This window comes from Cebus imitator, unplaced genomic scaffold, assembly GCF_001604975.1.
Source record: "Cebus imitator isolate Cc_AM_T3 unplaced genomic scaffold, Cebus_imitator-1.0 Scaffold572, whole genome shotgun sequence".
Classification (NCBI taxonomy): Eukaryota; Metazoa; Chordata; class Mammalia; order Primates; family Cebidae; genus Cebus; species Cebus imitator.
In genome coordinates this window covers 780297-801367 of record NW_016107887.1, presented here as the reverse complement: position 1 = coordinate 801367, position 21071 = coordinate 780297, and the positions used below count along the sequence as shown (strand labels likewise).

The following is a 21071-nucleotide window of genomic DNA, read 5'->3' as shown; positions in this document are numbered from 1 at the left end:
TTCTCCCATTCTCTCAGTTTTCTTTTCATTTCTCTGATACTTTTCTTTAAGGCACAAAAGTTTTTAATTTTGAGGTTGTTTAATTTTTTAATTGCTTGTGCTTTTAGCGTCATAGCTAAGGAACCATTGCCTAATACAAGGTCACAAAAATTTACCTCTATGTTTTCTTCTAAGAGTTTTATAGTTTATAAAGATAGACTTTTCTTTATAGAAATATTGAATACTGGCACTCTAAAAAATTTTAAAAATTTTTAAAAGGAAATATATGTGTGTATAAGGGGTTTTATAATAAAGCTCTTCCATTGAGGTCTTTGGTCCATCTGGAGTTGTTTGTTTGTTTGTTTGCCTGGAGACAGAGTCTTCTCCCTCTGTTACCCAGGCTGGAGTGCAGTGGTGCCATCTTGGCTCACTGCAACCTCCGCCTCCCGGGTTCAAGCAATTCTCCTGCCTCAGCCTCCCAAGTAGCTGGAATTCAGGCATGTGCTATCACACCTGGCTAATTTTTTGTATTTTTAGTAGAGACAGGTTTTCACCACGATGGCCAGGCTGGTCTCGAACTCCTGACCTCAGGTGATCTGCCTGCCTCGGCCCCCCAAAATGCTGGGATTACAAGCGTGAGCACCATGCCCTCCCTGGAGTTAATGTTTGTACACGGTATGAGGTAGGGATCCAAACTTACTCTTTTGCATGTGATTACGCAGTTGTCTGAGTTCATTTGTTGAAAAACTGTTCTTTCTACTTGAATGGTCTTGGCACGCTTGTCAAAACTCAATTGACCTTAAGTGTCTGGGTTTCCTTCTGAACTGCCAGTTCTATTGCGTGGATCTCTGTGTCTCTCTTTATACCACATGCAGTCTTTCTTACTGTCAATGTGTAGGAAGTAAATTGGGACATATGAGTCCTCCAAATTTGTCCTCCTTTTGCAAGATTGTTCTGGCTCTTTGGGGCCCATTGCAACAAGTTATTTTCTTAACATCCTCAGTGGTGGCAAATCATAGCCCTTTGATGATATGAGCTGTGAGTTGTGGAAACAGATGAAAGGCATTTGGAGCCAAGCGTGCTCAATCAGACGGGTCAGGAATAAAGGGGAGGATGTGAGGAATGAGACAGCTCCTACCGGGATGTGGGTGTCCTCCTGAGGGCAGTTTTCATACATCCATTCAGTGTAACCACAGTATCTTTGGAATAGCTGCAGAGCTCCCTGCAATGATCTCCTCCTCCTTCTCCCCTTCCTCCTTCCTTCCCTCTCTCCCACCTCCTTTCTTTCCTTCCTCTCTCCCTTGCTCCCTCCTTTCCTCCTTCTTTCCCAAAAATGTTTCTTGAGTGCCTAGGCGCTAAATATTAGGAACACAGCAATGAACAAGACCCAGAAGATTCCCGCTCTGTGGAGCTGGTATTCTAGTAAGAAGGCTGGGTAGCAAAATGATTAAGATCATTATAAATCATGCCAAGGGGAATAACGGAGAGAGGATAGTGTGTTGTGATTGAAAGTATTAGAAAAACGCTCTCAGAGGGACCTGGGCCAGGAACCAGATTGGGTGGGGGCTGCGAAAGTTTCCAGCCAGAAAGGAACCTTTCTGGGTAGGTTCCCTACTACTGGGTAGGCAGAGGCCCCAAGCCAGGAAGAACTTAGTGGGGTCAAAGAACTGAAAGGAGACCAGCGTGGCCAGAGTGAAGGTGAGGGTGGCCCAGTCACTGAAGGACTTGAAAGACTGAATTTTATTCTCAGCACATTTTAGTGTGCAGAAAAATTCTAATCGAGAGTGGTACTGGGAATCAGTTCAAAGTAATAGTTTAGAGTTTAATGATACAGGAATGTGCTGCTGATTTTAAAAAATAGAATATGTAACTGAATACTTGATATGTTCCCAATTTTGGTTTTAAAGACATGTGGAGATGAATTGCAGAGTCACCAGAATGAAACTTACCGGCCTGTCAGTGGTGGCACCCCCTGGGCAGCCAGGTTTTTCATTTTCTCTTTGCACTTTTCAGCCCTTTCCATGTTTTCAGGAAAGGAAAGTAACATCTTTAAAACGCATGCTTCTGGGTGCGCTGATGGGGTGGAGCAGAGCAGGGCAGGGGAATCAGCAGCCCGGCCCCCTGGGAAGCCTTGACTGACTGAACCGCCTCCTTCTAGTTCGAGGGCTGCTCGAAGGCCTACTCACGCCTGGAGAACCTGAAGACGCACCTGCGCTCCCACACCGGGGAGAAGCCGTACGTGTGTGAGCACGAGGGCTGCAACAAGGCCTTCTCCAACGCCTCGGACCGCGCCAAGCACCAGAACCGCACCCACTCCAACGAGGTACCCCCGAGGGGCACACACTGGGCATGCACACGAGGGCCCCACCAATACCCTATGGCTTGTAGGCATCTGCAGGCCAGCAGATAGCCAGGTGCCTGGTGTCCATCCCCCACCCCTGACCGGCTGCACATCCTCGGACACAGACCAAGACTGAAACCTGGACAGACCAGTCTCTCTCTGCCACATCCTCTCCTCTAAAAGATGCCCCATGAGGTCCCATGGAGTCCTGACCCTCTCTGTGCCTCCATTTCCTTATCTCTGTAATAAATATAATAGTGGCCTCCTCAGAGGCCGTCATGAGGTCCTTGGGAGCTGAAGTTGAGGCAGGGAAGTGGCCTCTCTGATCTCGGCGTGCTTAACATGCATCTGCTCCCTGTTCCTCGGGGATGCTGGGTGGGTTCTGCCTCCCCATCCTCTAGACGCGGAAACAAATACTCAGAGATGAAACGACTTTCCCCAGTACCAGAGGAGTGATGATTCCCCTGCAGCTGTGAAAATACCCTGGGTCACTGCTTCACACCCCCAAATTCCCTTTCCACCACAAGCAGGTGTCCCACTGGGGAGCAGCTGCCCTGCTGCCTGGGGGAAGCAGAGCAGTGCTGCCTGAGCTTGGCACTTGTTGGCAGCCCCCTGGCCTGTTGGCTTGAGCAGCCAGCAGTGACATACTCCAGCTGTTAGCGCGGCCTGGGCCTGCCGTGGCTGTCCGCCCCAGCAAATGGGGCACAGAGCAGCCCCTGTCTTCCTGAGTAGGCAGAGCCCCTATCTGGGCTGTGAGAACCAGGGAAAGAAGCCAGGCAAGAGCTGGTGGTGACCCAGCCCAGTCACACAATGACTGTCGCTCAGGCTTACTCAGAAAAGTATCTTTTAAAAAGTTTAGGCACATCCTAGACCCCAAAGGGGCTTTGCTCTAATGCTTGTAAGAAGTTAGAGGAATTTTCAAAGGCATCTGAACCCCTGAGAGTCTCTCACGTGTGTATGTGTTTATGTTTTTGTGTAGATGTGGGGTGTGTGTGTGTGTGTGTGTGTGTATAGATGCGGGGGAATATGAGTGCACACACATATCCACATTCAGATACACAAACACTCCCCCGTATCTATACACACACATACATACACTTACAAATGTATGTGTATATGTGCTTGTGTATATGTGTTTGTTTTTGTGTAGATGTGTGTGTGTGTGTGTGTGTGTGTGTGTGTGTGTGTGTATAGATGCAGGGGAGTATGAATGCACACACATAACCACATACAGATACACACATACTCCCCTGCATCTACAAACACACACATACATACACTTACAAATGTATGTGTATATGTGCTTGTGTATATACTTACAAATGTATGTGTATATGTACTTGTATATATGTGTTTATGTTTTTGTGTAGACGTAGGGTGTGTGTGTGTGTGTGTGTGCACATGTGCGCGTGTTTATGGGTCCAAGACTGAGGTTTGGAAATCCTGAGTTTTCACCCCATTACTGGATAACTTGGAACCTGTTCCTTTGCCTCCCTGATCCTGCCTTTCTTCATCAGAGAAATCCCTGTCACACTGTACACTGAGCTCATACACTTGCTACTAGTACTAAAAACCCCACTGCCCTGTTCCCCAAGAGGCAGCACTGTGATTACACGAGGCGCGTGTGTGCCCAGCCTCTTGTGGCGGGACTCCCCTCGGCCATGTGCTTACCTGCATGAACAGGTGGCAGACAAGCCAGGCTACGGCCAGGCTCCTGCAGGCGTGGGTCAGGCATGGCCCTGTCCATGGAGCACTGGCTACAAAATCGACAGAGCACCTACTGACGCTGCCAGCCAGGCTCTGCCGCGGGACGTGGAAAGCTTCAGGAGAACAGGGAGAGCACCCTTCAGAGTTGGTCCTTGTACCCCCATCCATGACACAGGCCTGCTTCTCCCCCCAGAAACCCTACATCTGCAAGATCCCAGGCTGCACCAAGAGATACACAGACCCCAGCTCTCTCCGGAAGCATGTGAAAACGGTCCATGGCCCAGATGCCCACGTCACCAAGAAGCAGCGCAACGACGTGCACCTCCGCACACCGCTGCTCAAAGAGAACGGGGACAGTGAGGCCGGCGCCGAGCCTGGCAGCCGTGGTTCTGAGGACAGCGCCGAGGCCAGCAGCACCAGCCAGGCTGTGGAGGACTGCCTGCACGTCCGAGCCATCAAGACCGAGAGCTCCGGGGTAAGCGTAGCTGGGCAGCCCAGCGGCGCAAGGCGACTCCATAGCCGTGCCCAGGGCCAACCTGACCGTGGTTGTGGGCTCTGCCCAAAGGTCCCCCTCTAAGGGCACATCAGTGTCCCTCCTCTCTCCTCCAACTTGGCTTTCCCCCTTCACCACCTTGGGTCTCACGGGGAACCTGTTTTGTCCAGGTCCCATTCTGCTCTGACCAGGCTCCTGCTGGGTGTGTGGCAGTGCCCTGGATGAGGGGGATGCTGCCCTGTATGGTGGGCCTGCACAGGGCGGGGGTGGCCTCTGCATGTCCGCCTTTCCAACCAGCAGCCAAGCGCCGCTGCCAGCCCCCACCCGTCTGTCCTGTCTCTGCATCCCCGCCCCTCTAGCATCCACTCCTTTTGTTCTAACCACCTGCTCTTTGTCTCCACCTCTTTTTCCCAACTGTACCTCCCCTAAGGATAGACGGTACTGAGGTGAGCCAAGGAGCTGGGCGTGTGTGGGTGGGCTGGGGGAGTGAGGGTGGCGGGGGAGCTGGTTCATGCTGCTGCCTGGCAGAGACTCCCCTGTCAGTCCAGGCCTCATAGGCCCAGGCAGGTAGGCCTGCACGCGGCAGGGCACTGCAGGTGGGGCCATTCCCCTTGGCAGCCAGAGTGGAGCTGGCAGGTGCTGGGGAGCAGGGGCGCCAGGCTGTGTCAGGGACAGAATGACAGGGAGGCATGCGTCCAGGCTACTGAGGGTCCTGAGGGCCAAGCAGAAGAATGTGGATGGCACCATGGGCAACACCTAGAAGGTCCCCGCTCCCATGAAGCCTTTGTCCTCATGGGAAGGAAGATCTCAGCTTCCTAAGGAAGCTGGAATTTGGGGCTATTTGGCCCAGCAATGAGCCCAGAAGTGGTGCATCCTCATCTGGGCTCAGTGCAGTGCAAGCCTCATCTGGGCTCAGATCCGAGTCCTGTGGATGTCATCCGATCGCTGGCATTCTGCAATGTACATGTGCCATGAGCTCCCTGCCCCACTCTACCTAACCCAGAGGGAAGGCTGCTTTGGGGTGGCCCTTTAGGCAAGGACTGCATCCCACAGGTCCCCCTCCACGGTCATCCTTTCCCTGTCTAACAACCTGCCCCTGGCCTTTTGAGATCATCCTGTCTGGTTGAAGCCACCAAGTCAGCAGGTTTTCATTCCTCACCTCATCTGGGTACATGGCTGTTTGGGGGATTAAATGCCTTCTTTCATGCCATACTGGGTGCCTTCTGCATGCTGCCTGTTGTCTATCCACCCACTAACCCTGCACCGGAATCAGTTCAGGTCCATCTCATAGGTGGGGAAGCCAAGGTTAAGAGAAGTGAAGTGACTTGACCATTTTGAGCAGACAGACTCGCGATGCTTTACATGCTCCTCTGCAAGGCGGCCTCCTTCCCTCACCCCCCAGCCCCGCAGGCTGTGTAAGGGTGTGGTGCATGTGCAGGCCTAGAGGCAGGACCTGGTGGACTCTCACGCCCTCTGAGTCTGTGCTTTCTTGCCTCGTCCTCTGCAGCTGTGTCAGTCCAGCCCCGGGGCCCAGTCGTCCTGCAGCAGCGAGCCCTCTCCCCTGGGCAGTGCCCCCAACAATGACAGTGGCGTGGAGATGCCGGGGACGGGTCCCGGGAGCCTGGGAGACCTGACGGCGCTGGATGACACACCTCCAGGGGCCGACACCTCAGCCCTGGCTGTCCCCTCCACCGGTGGCCTCCAGCTGCGCAAACACATGACCACCATGCACAGATTTGAGCAGCTCAAGAAGGAGAAGCTCAAGTCACTCAAGGATTCCTGCTCATGGGCCGGGCCGACTCCACACACGCGGAACACCAAGCTGCCTCCCCTCCCGGGAAGTGGTAAGTGAAGGCCGGGAGTTTGCAGATGGGGCAGGAGAGAGCCTGGGGCAGCACCAGCTAGGCTTACACCCACCAAGCACCAGTGCTATCTCACCGGATCCCTACAGGATCTTACCAGCCCAGTACAGAAAAGGAAACTGAGGCTCAGAGAGGTGAAACGCCTTACCCAAACCAGTGGCAGAGGTGATAGCCTAGTCTGTGTGTCTCCAAAACCCATGCTCCTTCAACTGCACCATGCTGAGTCCCTGTAACCCCCCAAAACAAGCAGGCCCTGCTCACATCATCCTCTTCTTCACCCAGTCATTCATTCATTGATTAGGCACTTGCTGTAGGCACCATGTCAAAGGCCCTAGGCAGGAGAACCGCTGAATTCCAGTCCCAAAGGAGCATATGGTTAGAAGCTTGTGCCACCAGATTTATAACCTACTGCAGAATGAGCCAGGTACCACGAAACCAGAGCTCGGGGTAGAGCTGTGCAGAGGAAGGAGAAAGCACATTGAGCTGGGTACATGCAGGGAGGACTTCATGGAGGAGGCAGCACTGTGCTCAGCCCCAGGAGGTGCCGGCCAGGCTCTGAGATGGAAGGCATCATTAGCAAACATGTCTCAGGTACCGACTCTGTGCCTGGGATTGTGCCGGGCTGCCACTGTGGTAGACGCTGGTGTACCACCTGCTTTGACTTGAACCTGGGAAACCCTGTCTCTAAAAAAAAGAAAGAAAGAAAGAAAACATGCATCTCCTGAGGATTTGGTGTCCCAACTTTTGGGGACTGCTGGTAAATGGCCTTGAATTCTCAGCCGCCTACAGGGATCTCCTGAGTTGCAGACAGATGCCCCACCCAAGGTTACCCCTTCCCAGCAGGCCCACATACAATGACTGGTCACTGCGGGAGTATAAAGGCCCAGCCATCAAGACGAAGCTCAGAGAGGTGCTCAGCTCAGGGCAGCACTGAAGAGCCATTGGAGGTCCTGGGCTTCCCGTGACATCATCTTGGGTTCACTTCTCCTCTGCCCACTCTTGCAGCCTCTCTTTCCTTTCTTTCCTTCCATGGGTATGGACCTCAGGGCACTCCCTGTAATATCCTGCTCCTTCAACTCCAACTCAGGGGAGCCCAGGTGACAACACCTCCATGGACTGTGAGGGTGCAGTGCCAGGAGACTGGCCTGGGCCTTCCTGGGCTGCTCATCCCCTCCTCTGTGTAACTCAGTCCTATGGAGACGCACATTCATCTACAGCTGGAGAAACTAAGTCCAGAGAAAGGAGAATGCAGGGCCAGACAGATAATGGTGGAGTTAAGACAGGGACTTAGGCCTCCTGACTTCCCTCGCCCACCCTTAGCATTAAGTGCCACCATTTGTTTACATATTACTTTTTCCTTCCCCTTCTTTATTGAAAAACCATCTGATCACTGGGCGTGGTGGCACGTGTGCCCTAGCTACTCCAGAGTCTGAGGAGGGAGGATCCCTTGAGCCCAGGAGTTTAAGGCCAGCCTGGGAAACTCTGTCTCTAAAAAGAGAAAGAAAGAAAGAAAACATGCATCTCTTCTAGGGTCCCAGGCCCTCTTCTAGGGCTCCAGGCCCAGCGCGATGACTGAGCATGGTCAAAGCAAGCAGCCACCCAACCCTTGTCCTGATGCCGACCCCTCTGCTTTCCCGCAGGCTCCATCCTGGAAAACTTCAGCGGCAGTGGGGGCGGCGAGCCCTCGGGACTGCTGCCCAACCCGCGACTGTCGGAGCTGTCCGCGAGCGAGGTGACCATGCTGAGCCAGCTGCAGGAGCGCCGCGACAGCTCCACTAGCACTGTCAGCTCGGCCTACACCGTGAGCCGCCGCTCCTCCGGCATCTCCCCCTACTTCTCCAGCCGCCGCTCCAGCGAGGCCTCGCCCCTGGGCGCTGGCCGCCCGCACAATGCCAGCTCCGCAGACTCCTACGACCCCATCTCCACAGACGCGTCGCGGCGCTCGAGCGAAGCCAGCCAGTGCAGCGGCGGCTCCGGGCTGCTCAACCTCACGCCCGCGCAGCAGTACAGCCTGCGGGCCAAGTACGCAGCGGCCACCGGCGGCCCCCCGCCCACCCCGCTGCCCGGGCTGGAGCGCATGAGCCTGCGGACCAGGCTGGCGCTGCTGGATGCGCCAGAGCGCACTCTGCCCCCCGGCTGCCCACGCCCGCTGGGGCCGCGGCGTGGCAGCGATGGGCCGACCTATGGCCACGGCCACGCAGGGGTCGCACCCGCCTTCCCTCACGAGGCTCCGGGCGGCGGCGCCAGGCGGGCCAGCGACCCTGTGCGGCGGCCCGGTGCCCTGGCCCTGCCGCGGGTGCAGCGCTTCCACAGCGCCCACAACGTAAACCCTGGCCCGCTGCCGCCCTGTGCCGACAGGCGAGGCCTCCGCCTGCAGAGCCACCCTAGCACCGACGGCGGCCTGGCTCGCGGCACCTACTCGCCCCGGCCGCCCAGCATCAGTGAGAACATGGTGATGGAGGCCGTGGCGGCAGGAGCGGACAGCGCGGGGCCCGAGGCCGACCTGGGGCTGCCGGAGGACGACCTGGTGCTGCCCGACGACGTGGTGCAGTATATCAAGGCGCACGCCAGTGGCGCTCTGGATGAAGGTGCCGGGCAGGCGTATCCCACGGAAAGCACTGGCTTCTCTGACAACCCCAAACTGCCCAGCCCTGGGCTGCACGGCCAGCGGAGGATGGTGGCTGCGGACTCCAACGTCAGCGCCTCCATCCCTGTGCCGGGAGGATGCCAGCTGGGCTTTGGGGCGCCCTCCAGCCTGAACAAAAATAACATGCCTGTGCAGTGGAACGAGGTGAGCTCCGGCACGGTGGACGCCCTGGCCAGCCAGGTGAAGCCTCCACCCTTTCCTCAGGGCAACCTGGCCGTGGTGCAGCAGAAGCCAGCCTTTGGCCAGTACCCAGGCTACAGTCCACAAGGCCTACAGGCGAGTCCTGGGGGCCTGGACAGCACGCAGCCACACCTGCAGCCCCGCAGCGGAGCCCCTTCCCAGGGCATGCCCAGGGTAAACTACATGCAGCAGCTGCGACAGCCAGCGGCAGCCAGCCAGTGTTCTGGCGTGACTACCACTATGAGCCCCCATGCCTGCTACGGCCAAGCCCACCCCCAACTGAGCCCCAGCACCATCAGCGGGGCCCTCAGCCAGTTCGCCCCATCCTGCAGCAGCATGCCAGCCAAACCAGGCCATCTGGGACACACACAGCAGACGGAAGTTGCACCTGATCCCACCATGATGGACAACCGCCACAGGGAGCTTGGGGTCCTCAATTCAGCCCTGGCTGGAGTGCCACCACCTCACCCAGTCCAGAGCTACCCACAGCAGAGCCATCACCTGGCAGCCCCCATGAGCCAGGAGGGCTACCACCAGGTCCCCAGCCTTCTGCCTGCCCGCCAGCCTGGCTTCATGGAGCCCCAGCCAGGCCCAATGGGAGTGGCTACAGCAGGCTTTGGCCTAGTGCAGCCCCGGCCTCCGCCCGAGCCCAGCCCCGCTGGCCGCCACCGTGGGGTACGTGCTACACAGCAGCAGCTGGCCTATGCCAGGGCCACAGGCCATGCCATGGCTGCCATGCCGTCCAGTCAGGAGACAGCAGAGGCTGTGCCCAAGGGAGCAATGGGCACCATGGGGTCGGTGCCTCCCCAGCCACCTCCGCCGGACTCAGGGGGGCCCCTGGACCACAGCATGCTCTACTACTATGGCCAGATCCACATGTACGAACAGGATGGAGGCCTGGAGAACCTCGGGGGCTGCCAAGTCATGCGGTCCCAGCCACCACAGCCACAGGCCTGCCCAAACAACATCCAGCCCCAGCCCTTGCCCTCACCAGGGGTCAACCAAGTGTCCAGTACGGTGGACTCCCAGCTCCTGGAGGCCCCCCAGATTGACTTCGATGCCATCATGGATGATGGCGATCACTCGAGTTTGTTCTCAGGTGCTCTGAGCCCCAGCCTCCTCCACAATCTCTCCCAGAACTCCTCCCGCCTCACCACTCCCCGAAACTCCCTGACCCTGCCCTCCATCCCTGCAGGCATCAGCAACATGGCTGTCGGGGACATGAGCTCCATGCTCACCAGCCTCGCGGAGGAGAGCAAGTTCCTGAACATGATGACCTAGAGCCCCGAGCACCTGGCGCTGAGTGCACCTGGAGAGGTCATCGCTGCGCAGAGCCTAGGGGTTCCAGCTGTTTTGTCTTTTTCCAAAAAAGTGTTAAATAGGCATGAGGGGTTGTTGCCCAATGGCCGTTCAGACGACAGATGATGTAAGAGAAGGTTTATGGGCGTCCTCTCTGGTCTTCTGGATTATCCCTCAGAACAATGGAAGAAGTCTCCATAGAACAGGAAAGAATGCAAAACTCATGTACACCGTGCTCTCCAGCCTTTGGTGCCTACAGGACCACTCTGCTCTGGCTTCCTCATGGCTGACATTTGGCTAACGAGAGATTACTCTAGCCAAAGACTTTCCAAGGACATGCAGAAAGAGAGTAGGGAGCATTTGGGTTTGAATCTGAATGCCATATTAGATATTCTGGAAATGTAAGCTTCTTATTCTGCTACTTGCAAGGAGAAGGAATTCCTGGTCCCACCTGAATTCCTCTATGAAGCCTAACTCTTGAGGTCTCCAAGGTCCCTTGTCATAGAGGAAAAGCACAGATTATACCTGGATGATTCAGAAGCACATTCTGAGTCCAGGTTTGGTAGAGCTGGCTCTTCTAACCCATAAAGCCGAGTTTGGGACTGGCAGCCCATCCAAGTGTATATGAATGAATAAAGTATGTAAGTTTCACCAGAAAAAGGAAAGAAAAAATGTACTCCTTGGGGCAAGCCCAGAAGCTGCCCTGGCCTCTCCAGACCGTGTTTACAGTGTTTGCATGTAGAATGTAGCCCTTCCTGAAAAGAAGACTTGTTTCTAAATACCTCAGGGCTGCTGGAGCCGCTGTGGGTTAGGGATCGACAAAAGTGCACTCGGGGCAGAGCCTCAGGCTGCCCTGGGGATCTCCCAGTAGGAAGACGAAGTCATGTGTTTACCCAATCCTGTTTCTCCAATGCAATGTCCACCCATTTACCACGAAAAACTCCACGGCCTGACAGCAGCCCAGTGTTCTCCGCCAAGCCACAGCGTGCAGGCCTGGTGTCCTCCGGATTCCCTTCCTTCTGCCCCCGCAGTCGCTGGGCAGAGAATGATGACGTGTGATGGTACAGGTGGGGTGGAAAGAGGAAGAGGTTGATCCCCAGGTCATTGAATTCTCCTGGTCAGTGTGACCAAGACCCACCTGGAAATGGAATTTGGAATTGGCTTCAGGAGACATCATTCCTGGACACACTGGAGGGTGAATTTGTGCATCTTCCCCACCATATACACACACACCCCAAACCTTCTCATGGGGAATGTGTGGCAACCTTGCCAAACTAGCAGCACCACTCAGCGCGACTCTGACTGTGACCTTGGCCTCAAGAAGGAACTTCTTAGGAGAGTTTAAGGACAAGGCCATCATCATCTGGGCCCCCTGCATCCCAGCGTATCAAACTGTCCAGAGACAAGACCAGCTGCAGGTGAAAGCCAGGGAACATTGCTAAGGGTCCGTGGCTCTGCAGTGGTGTTCACTGCCTTCCCATTAGGATTTCCCTTGCTACTCCCAGCCTGTATATATTCTGTATAGAAGACATCCCTGAATATACTGTAGGTGAGTCATCCAGCCAAATTTATATCTCCAAAACATTTTTAGCTTTTTCTACATGCTATGAATTGAGATGACATGCTCAACTTGTAAATAAGTCTTTTGTACATTAAAAAAGTAATTTTTTCATAATTTATCTTGTCTATCTGCCTCTCCCTTGACAGTAGTTAATGAGAACCTGGGCAGTAAATTTGGTGCATTCCAGCAGAAATTAGGCTGTATTTTTTCTTAACAGTGTCAAAATCGACTATCCCGCCTTTGCCAAGAAATGTTTAATGCTGAGGCATTTACTGACTGTTTGTTTGTTGTCTCTTGGGACTGGGCAGGGTTTGACATTTCACAGCGAATATCTGACTGCTGTTCCGGCGAGCTGCTCTGAGCATCTATATGCATTGCACGCCAGGGTTAGACCCAAACACTCCTGGGGTCAGAAGCGTCTCTTCGGTGGGCACTCTGATGGACCACATTTCATCAGGGTGGGCCAGGGTGAGATGGGCAAACCCCCAAGGCTCTGGTGCAGGCACAAGGGAGTCAGGACAGGCAGGTGGCACCTCCAGGATGCCCAGCAGCTGCCCTTGGCAAAAGGTGTGGTTCTTCTTGACCCAGAGTCTTACGAACTAAAAGGACATGTTTCCTGCACACACACCCAGCATACAGTGGTGGACCAGGGCTAGAGTGACGCTAATGAGCACTCCATCTGGAAAGGGAGACGGAGGCACACAGCAGTCGCTGGTTCAGGCATCTGAAGTTCTGCAGGGCAGAGGTTGCAGAGCCCCTGCTGCAGGGGTGGGTGCTCCCTGAGTGGCTCCCGGGCCATCGTGCTCCACAGCTCTAGCCTCTACCACTGGGGCCTTCTTCCTTTCCCATCATCCTTTCAACTCCTGATGAGGATGTTGGAAAATAGTCCTTTTGGCAGTGGAGTAACTTTCAGCTTCTTCCTGCCTGTAGGAAGTTGGGAACCTAAAGTTCTTTAGGTTCCAACAGTCTCAGTTTCCTTTGAGTCCTGGGCGATGCCTTTGCTCAAGGCAATCTCTCAAGCATCAGGCGAGTTTTCTATGTATTTGATGCCAGCCCACTGGGTGTCAGAAGACACACCCAAATTCCTTTGGCAGCAGGAATTTGACAATGTGTACACCCACATCAGGCAGCTGTGGGCCACACCCTGATAGTCTGTAGGAACCCTCTTATTGCTGAAAGGATATGCTCAATGCCACCATATTCCTTGCAAGGACCTGATGACAAAGGGCATTAGCATGGAGAGCATAACCCTGATGTCGTCTCTACTCTGAAGCATCCTTCACCAACATAGCACTGGATCTGGTCTTTGCCTCCCAGGCCAGATACTAAGCTGATGCAAAAATAATACCTCTCTGCATTTGACAATGTGTACACCCACATCAGGCAGCTGTGGGCCACACCCTGATAGTCTGTAGGAACCCTCTTATTGCTGAAAGGATATGCTCAATGCCACCATATTCCTTGCAAGGACCTGATGACAAAGGGCATTAGCATGGAGAGCATAACCCTGATGTCGTCTCTACTCTGAAGCATCCTTCACCAACATAGCACTGGATCTGGTCTTTGCCTCCCAGGCCAGATACTAAGCTGATGCAAAAATAATTACTTTTATGCCACAATTATTTTGCACCAACCTAATATTAATTTGAGGACCTTCTACTGGCTAAAGAGCCCGTAGATGGGAGGTGATTTTGTTTTCTAAATTCTGCTTGTACACTGGCCATTTCCTCTCTGAACTCATCTCTTACGTGTAGAGCCTTATCATTTGCAGCTCAAAGAAGCTCATGTTTACAGTATTCTGCCTGCAAACCACCCTGCCTGACCCCACTAATTCATAGGTACATTTTCTCCCTCCCAGAGTATCATAGGCAATAATTTTACCAGCTGTTTCTCCACCACATAACACAGGTCACCATTTTTTTTTCCATTTTTCCCAACCGCCTCTGTATTTCCTCACTGCTCAGTTCCAAACCTCTGCTACCTATTTTAGGAGCAGCAGCCTCCGATTCTAGGTGCCAATTCCAGAAAAAGTTAACTGCAGTCCAGCAGTGCTGTCTAACAAAAATGCTTACAACAGGAGGCATCTGTTTAGCTCCTAAGTCTGCAAGTCAGCTGAGGTGGACTTGGTATGGCTGGGCTTGCTGAACCAGCTTAGCTCTGCTCCTGTGTCACTCCTCCCCCCAAAACCAGAGGATTGCTTGGACATCTAGTGGTGATGGCAGAAGGACCAATTGGCAAGAGATAACACAACACAGGATGCCTCTTTGGACCTAGCCTAGGAACAGGAAGCAAGGCATATGGCTGAGCCTCAGGTCAGTGGAACTAAGAAGCTCACTTCTATACAATGAGGGGAGACAGGTATCTGAGCAACAATCCCAACCAGGCATAGTGGCACACACCTGTAACCCTAGCACTTTGGAGGCCGAAGGATTGCTTGAGCTCAGGAGTTCAAGACCAGACTGGGCAAAATGGTGAAACCCTGTCTCTCTCAACAAAAAGTAGAAAACAGCTGGGCATGGTGGCATGCACCTGAAGTCCCAGGTACTCGGGAGGCTGAGGTAGGAGCATTACCTGAGCCCAAGGAGGTGGAGGCTGCAGTGAGCTGTGATGGCACCACTGCGCTCTAGCCTGGGCAACAGGGTGAAACCCTGTCTCAAAAAAAGAAAACAAAAAAAACTAATCCAACTTACCACAGCCTCAGTCCAGCTTTTATCACAGTAAGACCAACATTGCAACCTCCATCTGTCTGCTGACTGTGTATTTTAGATGATTCTAAACCCAGAAGAAATTAGCCAGGTGTAGTGGCATATGCCTGTAGTCCCAGCTACTGGGGAGGCTGAGGCAGGAGGATTGCAGCCCAGGAGTTCGTGGCTGGAGTGATTGGACCCCTGTCCTCCAGCCTGAGAGACAGAGTAAGACCCCAGTTCTATAAAATAAAAAATAAATACACCCAGAAAAGGATGACAGTAGTGGGGGTTCTTCTTTCTTATTCTTTTTTCTTCTTTCTCCTTTCTTCTTTCTTCTTCTTCTTTTTCTTCCTTCTTCATCCTCTTCCTCTTCCTGTTCTTCCTCTTTTCCTTCTTTCTCTCCTCCTCCTCCTTCTTTTCCTTCTCCTTTCTCTCCTTATCTTCTGTTGTTGCTGTTTTCTTCTTCTTCTTCTCCTCCTCCTCTTCTTCTTCTTCTTCTCCTCCTCTTCCTCCTCCTCCTCCTCCTCCTTCTTCCTCTCTCTCTCTCTCTCCCCCCCCCGCCCCGGAGGGAGTGATCAACTAACAGGGAAGGCATGAAAGATCAAGAAAAATATCTGGTTGGGAGGTGGGAGAGGATCAGAAAAAAATGACTGAAGGATACTAGGCTTAATACCAGGGAGATGAAATATCTGTACAACAAACTGCAATGACATGAGTTTACCCATGTAAAAAACCTGCCCTTGTACCCTTGAACTTAAAATGAAAGTTAAAAAAAGAAAAAAAATCTGATTCAGGTTTTAAAAGATGAATAGGAGTTTGTCTGAGGCGACTGAGATTCCTCATCAGAAACCATGAAAGCCAGGAGTAAGTGAAATATTTTCAAAGTGCTGAAAGAAAAGAACTGTCAACCCAGAACTTGTTATTCATGAAAATATCCTTCAGAGATGAAAGTAAAATAGATACTGTGAGATAAATGGACATCCTCAGATAAAGGAAAACTATGAGGATTCATTGCTCATAGACCTGCCCTGGAAGGCAGAAGGGAAGCGATCCCAAAGAAAACGTGGAGCATCAGGACCGGAGGAAGAGCAGCGGAAGTGGTAAGTGTCTGCGTGAATACGGTAGCCTACTCCTACCTCTTGGGTTCTTTAAAATACGTTCAACACGTAAGAGAAAAAAAAGTATAACATTGTTTGATGGAGTTTGCCATATATGTAGATGTCATAAAGACGAGTATTAGGTAAGTGGAGAGGGTTAAGGACCTGTATGGGGTTCTAGAATTCCATTTCACTTGAAGTGAGAAAGTATTGATCTGCAGACAGTGCAAAGTTATATATATTCTAATCCCTGGTGCAACCAGAAAAAGACCAAACAAACTATACAAAAGGATGTAGGCAAAACTGGAATAGAGACATTGAAATGGAATACTAAAAACATGTTCAAATAACTCAAAGAGGACAAAAAAGGGGCAATAGGAATAATAACAACAAAAAGAAGCAACAGAGAAAAACAAAGAATGAAATGGTAGACCTAATGCAAACATACCAATAATTACATAAAATAAAAATGGTCTAAAAGCCTCAATTAAAAGACACAATAAAGTGGGAGCACTCACACGACCTGGTTTTAAGACGTACTGTAAAGCTGCAGTCGTTAAGACAGGGTGGTATTGGTGATGGGAAGACACAGCTCAGTGGAACAGAGCAGATCAGGGTCACGCACTGTAGCCCAAAGACCAAATCTGTCTGATATGGTTTGGCTGTGTCCCCACCCAAATCTCATCTTGAATTGTAGTTCCCATAATCCCCGCATGTTGTGGGAGGGGCCTGGTGTTTCCCACAGAGCTAATATAAAATACAAAACCAAAGTCTTTTATGGTAATTGAATCATAGGGATGGTTACCCCCATGCTGTTCCCATGATAATGAGTGAGTTCTCACAGCATCTGATGGTTTTACGAGGCACTTTTCCCCCTTTGCTCGGCACTTCTGTCCCTGCCACCTTCTGAAGAAGGAAGTGCCTGCTTCCCCTTCCACCATGAGTGTAAGTTTCCTGAGGCCTCCCCAGCCACACAAAACTGTGAGTCAATTAAACCTCTTTCCTTTATAAATTACCCAGTCTCAGGTTTCTCTTCACAGCAGCATGAGAATGTACTGATATATACTGGCCATGGTCTCTTTTTGTATGACCTGTGAGCTAAGAATGGTTTTTACATTTTTAAAGGGTTTTTTAAATATAATAAAAGCATATGAAGCAGAGATCATATGACCCACAAAGCCTAAAACATTTACTATTTTACCCTTCACAGAAAACATTTGCCAACTCCGGAATAGAGAATCCAGAAATAGACCCACAAAAATATGACAATGGATTGTGAACAAAGGTGCCGAGGTAATTCAATGGGAAGAGGACAGTCTTTAAAACACAGGATGTTGAAACAACTGGATATCCATAGGCAGAAAAAAAATGAACCTTAACCTAAACCTCTTACCTCACAAAAGTTGCCTCTAAATAGATCATAGAGCTAATATAAAATATAAAACCATAACATTTTTTTAAGAAGTAGCCATGGCATAAAAAATCTTTATGCCCTGAGGTTAGACAAAAAGTTATTATACACGACACCAAAAAACATGACCCATAAAAGAAAAATTTGGGAAATTGGATTTCATAAAATGTTAAAACATATGTTCTCTGCAAGAAATAAGAGAATGAAAACGCAAGCTACAGACTGGGAGAAAATCATTGTTTCATCATCTATCCAACAAAGGACTTGTATCCAGAGTATATACAGAACTCTCATGATCAACGGTAAGAAAACAAATCACCCTGCTTAAAAATGGGCAAAAGGTTTGGACAGATGCTTCCCTAAACAGGATATATGGTGGCATATGAGCACAAGAAAGCCCGCTAGGAAGATGAATCTTCACTTCCTTACAGAGCTCCAGGCCCAGCCTATGGGAGGTGACAAGGGGCCTTGAACCCCACTGTCCTCCTCTGTGAGACAGGTTTGATAAATTGCCCATCCCAAAAACCCTTTCAAGGATGAAAGGAAACCAAATATGTAACATTTCTCAGCCTTAGTGAGCGTTCAATAAAGATGTCTCTGTGCTGAGAGACATCATCATCACAGAAATATTCCTTTGGATAATAGATTTGGAAGAGAAATATCCCTGGAAAAGATTACTCTCGGTCCCACCATCGCAAGAACTCATTTCATCAATAACTTCATTCCTAAAAATTGATCTGAAGGTATTTTTGAAGCCCAGTAACTTTGCAGCAAGTCCACTTGGCTAGCGTGAACCAAGCTTCTCAGAATTCCTGCTCCTGGGTGTTTCTGTGAGGCTGGGTCACAAGAAAGATTCTTGTGGGAGAGTTGCAGGGACAGAGGGAGGCAGCAGGCATTTCACGGCCCATTTATGTTGGCGGTTACTTGCAAGCTCTGCCCCTCTTTGTGGGGCAGCCATCTGGGCCTCCACCTTCCCCAGCTCCTCCTTCAGCTGCCCCACCTCCGGGCCAGGTGTGTGTGTTTAGTGCCATGGTGGGGGCCCTGCCTTCAGAAAAATATTCATACCACCAAGGCCAGAAGCAACAAGTGCTGGCAGCTCTCAGTCTGTCCTTGTGGGCTCCAGTTTGTCCTTGCTCCCCCAGCCTACAAGTATCTTCCCTTTCTGACCACCTGCCTGTCAGCTTCAAGTTCCAGCATTAGACACAGCAAAAGGGCCTTATAGAGACTGCTTGACCAGTCCTTATGATTGCAAAACGCCAGGTCCTTGCAGCAGATCCATTCCTATATCGATCTATCTACCCACCTATCTATCTATTATCTAGCTAGCTATTATGGTCTATCATCTCTCTCTCTTCTCTCCATCTAGCATGATTTCCTTGTCTATCATCTATCTATCCATCTATCCATCCATTCATCCACCCGTCTATCCATCCACCCATCCATCCATCCATCCATCCATCCATTCATCCATCCATCACAGTGTCCTGTGTTTCTGCTTAAGCCATGGCTGATAACATGACCAGGGAAGGAAGGTAGCTCTGAAGCTCTGGCAAGGCTGACAAGGGCCAGCCTGGTGACCTGCCATAGCTGCTGTGAACCGGATGCTACCCTAAGTGTTTGCTCTGTCCCAAGCACTGTACCATACACATTAAATCTCTTGGGCAGGTTATATTGCTGCAATAATGTTGGAAACAAACCATCCTCAAACTCCTAGGCTTAAAGCAGTGATCATTTGTTCTCACTGCTCCATGGGTTTCCCAAGAATGGGCTGATCTATGCCAGGCTGGGCTCAGTGGCCCAGCTCCACATTCTGAGGTCCAGACTGAAGGATCAGCAGTGACCCCAGGGAGAGTCTTCTCGTGCTGAAGGCAGAAGTTCAAGAGGACACAGGAATTTGCAAGGCCCCCTGAGACCTAGGTTCAGAACTGGTCCACTGACACTTCCATCCCTTTCTGTTGGCCAAAGCAAGCGACATGGCCAGACCCAAAGTCACAGAGGCAAGGAATTTCATCCTGCCATTAAGGAGGCAAGGCCGGGGCATGGAGTCCAGGCAAGGTGAAGAACTGGGACCGATGACTGTGTCTACCACTCACAGTGTTTACCCTGTGGCAGGCACTGTGATAGGCAGTTTACATTAATGGAGTTCTGTAATCCTCACAACAACCCTACACAACAGATAGGAGCTATATGATCTCTAGTTAGGTTAACTTGTCCAAGATTACATTGCCACTAAGTGGCAGATGAGGATTTAGACTCAGGCGGTCTAACCCCAGTGCCCTCGCCTCACTGTGATGAGAGAGTGGTGAGCAAAACGAGGCTTGTCGACAATGGGGGAAAGTGGCATGAAGCAAATAAAGGAGAACTGCAGCTCTCAGGGCCAGGAAAGCTCATGGTGCTGTGAGACAATGTAATAGGCGGATTTGATCAAGTCAGGGAGTTTGGAGAAGACACCTGAGAAAATGGTAACTGAGCCTTGGTCTGAGAGATGGCCAAACACGAAGGGCAGGGAGAGGTATTCCAGGAAAAGGGAAGAGCATGTGTAAAGGCCCTGAGGAAGGAGTGGGGACCACAGTACCAGTGAGTAGGTAAGGAAAGCAGGCCTGGCTGGCAGAGGCTAAGGGGCTGAAGGGGTGGGGAAGAAGGTCAGTGGTGCAAAGCCTTGAAAGCTAGGGTAAGCTCAAGCCTTCTCCTAAGAACCCTCATTCCCTGCCTCCCCTAGCGCCTCCTGGTTTACCAGCACTCTGCTCCACTGCTGTGCTTCACTGCATCCACCTGGCCTCCTTGCTGCCTCAAGCATGCTCTGGGCTTCTGCACTGGCTGTTCCCCAAGTATCCATGTGACTCACACTTCACCTCCTTCAGGTCTTTGCTATCCTAAACACCCTACTTGAAATTAGAATACCGACCCCCCCACCCCCCGCCGCCACCACCAGCCCCATCTCCTTACCTGCTGTATTTTTTTTCACAGCACAAATAAGCTTCAAGATCACTGTAACTCACACTTGCCAAATGAGCTCATTGGTGACAGAAGCGGGTGCTGGGTTGGTGCATGATGGAGCAGTGTTGGGTGGGAGGGAGGCAGGGACGGCACTCAGCACTCTGCAGACAGCCATTTGGTCAGAGCCAGAAGTGGAATCATGGAGTGACCGCTTCTTCCAGAAGTTTGCTAGCAAAGGGAAAAGAGAAGAGAGAACAAGAGCAGGAGAGGTTTTGTCTGTGATTTTTTTAATGGGAAAGATTTAAGCATGTGGAGAGTTGCTGAGATGATCCAAATGAGAGGGAGATGCCAAATAGATAGCGGGCAGGGGGTGAGCTGACCAGAGTGTGTGGCGGGAGCCAGAACAGGGTAAGGGGTTGGGGAGGGTTGACCTTAGACAGCAGGATGGACAATGCTGCTGCTGGAACAGGAGGGAGGAAAGAGAAGAGGGATGATTGGAGGTTGCTCGTAAGTTTGGGACCAAGAAGAAAAGAGCTTCTATCCTAGCCCTCGATGTGGGCACCAAGGTGGCCTGCTGGGAGAGGGGTAATCAGAGGTCCAAGAATGGTGAAGAAGGTTTGGGACAGTCGGTTACCTGGGAGCTGGGTGTCTAGAGAAGCCCCAAGGACTCTCTTAGGATGGTGATGGGGGAACGGTCTCTGCTCCTGGGGGGCCTTGTCTCACAAGCCTGGGCTGCTGAGAGGTCTGGAGAGAGAAAACTGGGCCAGGGTCATCACATTAGCACTGGCTGAGATGGTCTGACCAGAGGGATGAGGGGAAGGGAGCAGCAGCCTTAGGGAAACAGAGGTGGCTGAGAATCCAAGGAGGTCA

The 21071-nt window shown here is 51.7% G+C and overlaps 1 protein-coding gene across 1 annotated transcript in view; it reads left to right on the top strand.

Annotated features, from left to right (window-relative positions):
- The window catches only part of GLI2 (GLI family zinc finger 2), a 255617-nt gene extending 238794 nt beyond the window's left edge, over positions 1 to 16823 (top strand). The window contains exons 11-15 of the mRNA XM_017516078.2: positions 2138 to 2302; positions 4221 to 4502; positions 6028 to 6364; positions 8023 to 11471; positions 16813 to 16823. Coding sequence (XP_017371567.1) covers positions 2138 to 2302; positions 4221 to 4502; positions 6028 to 6364; positions 8023 to 10490 — 3252 coding nt within the window. The 3' untranslated portion in view covers positions 10491 to 11471; positions 16813 to 16823. The remainder of the gene's footprint in view (positions 1 to 2137; positions 2303 to 4220; positions 4503 to 6027; positions 6365 to 8022; positions 11472 to 16812) is intronic.
- The last annotated feature ends 4248 nt before the right edge of the window (positions 16824 to 21071 follow it).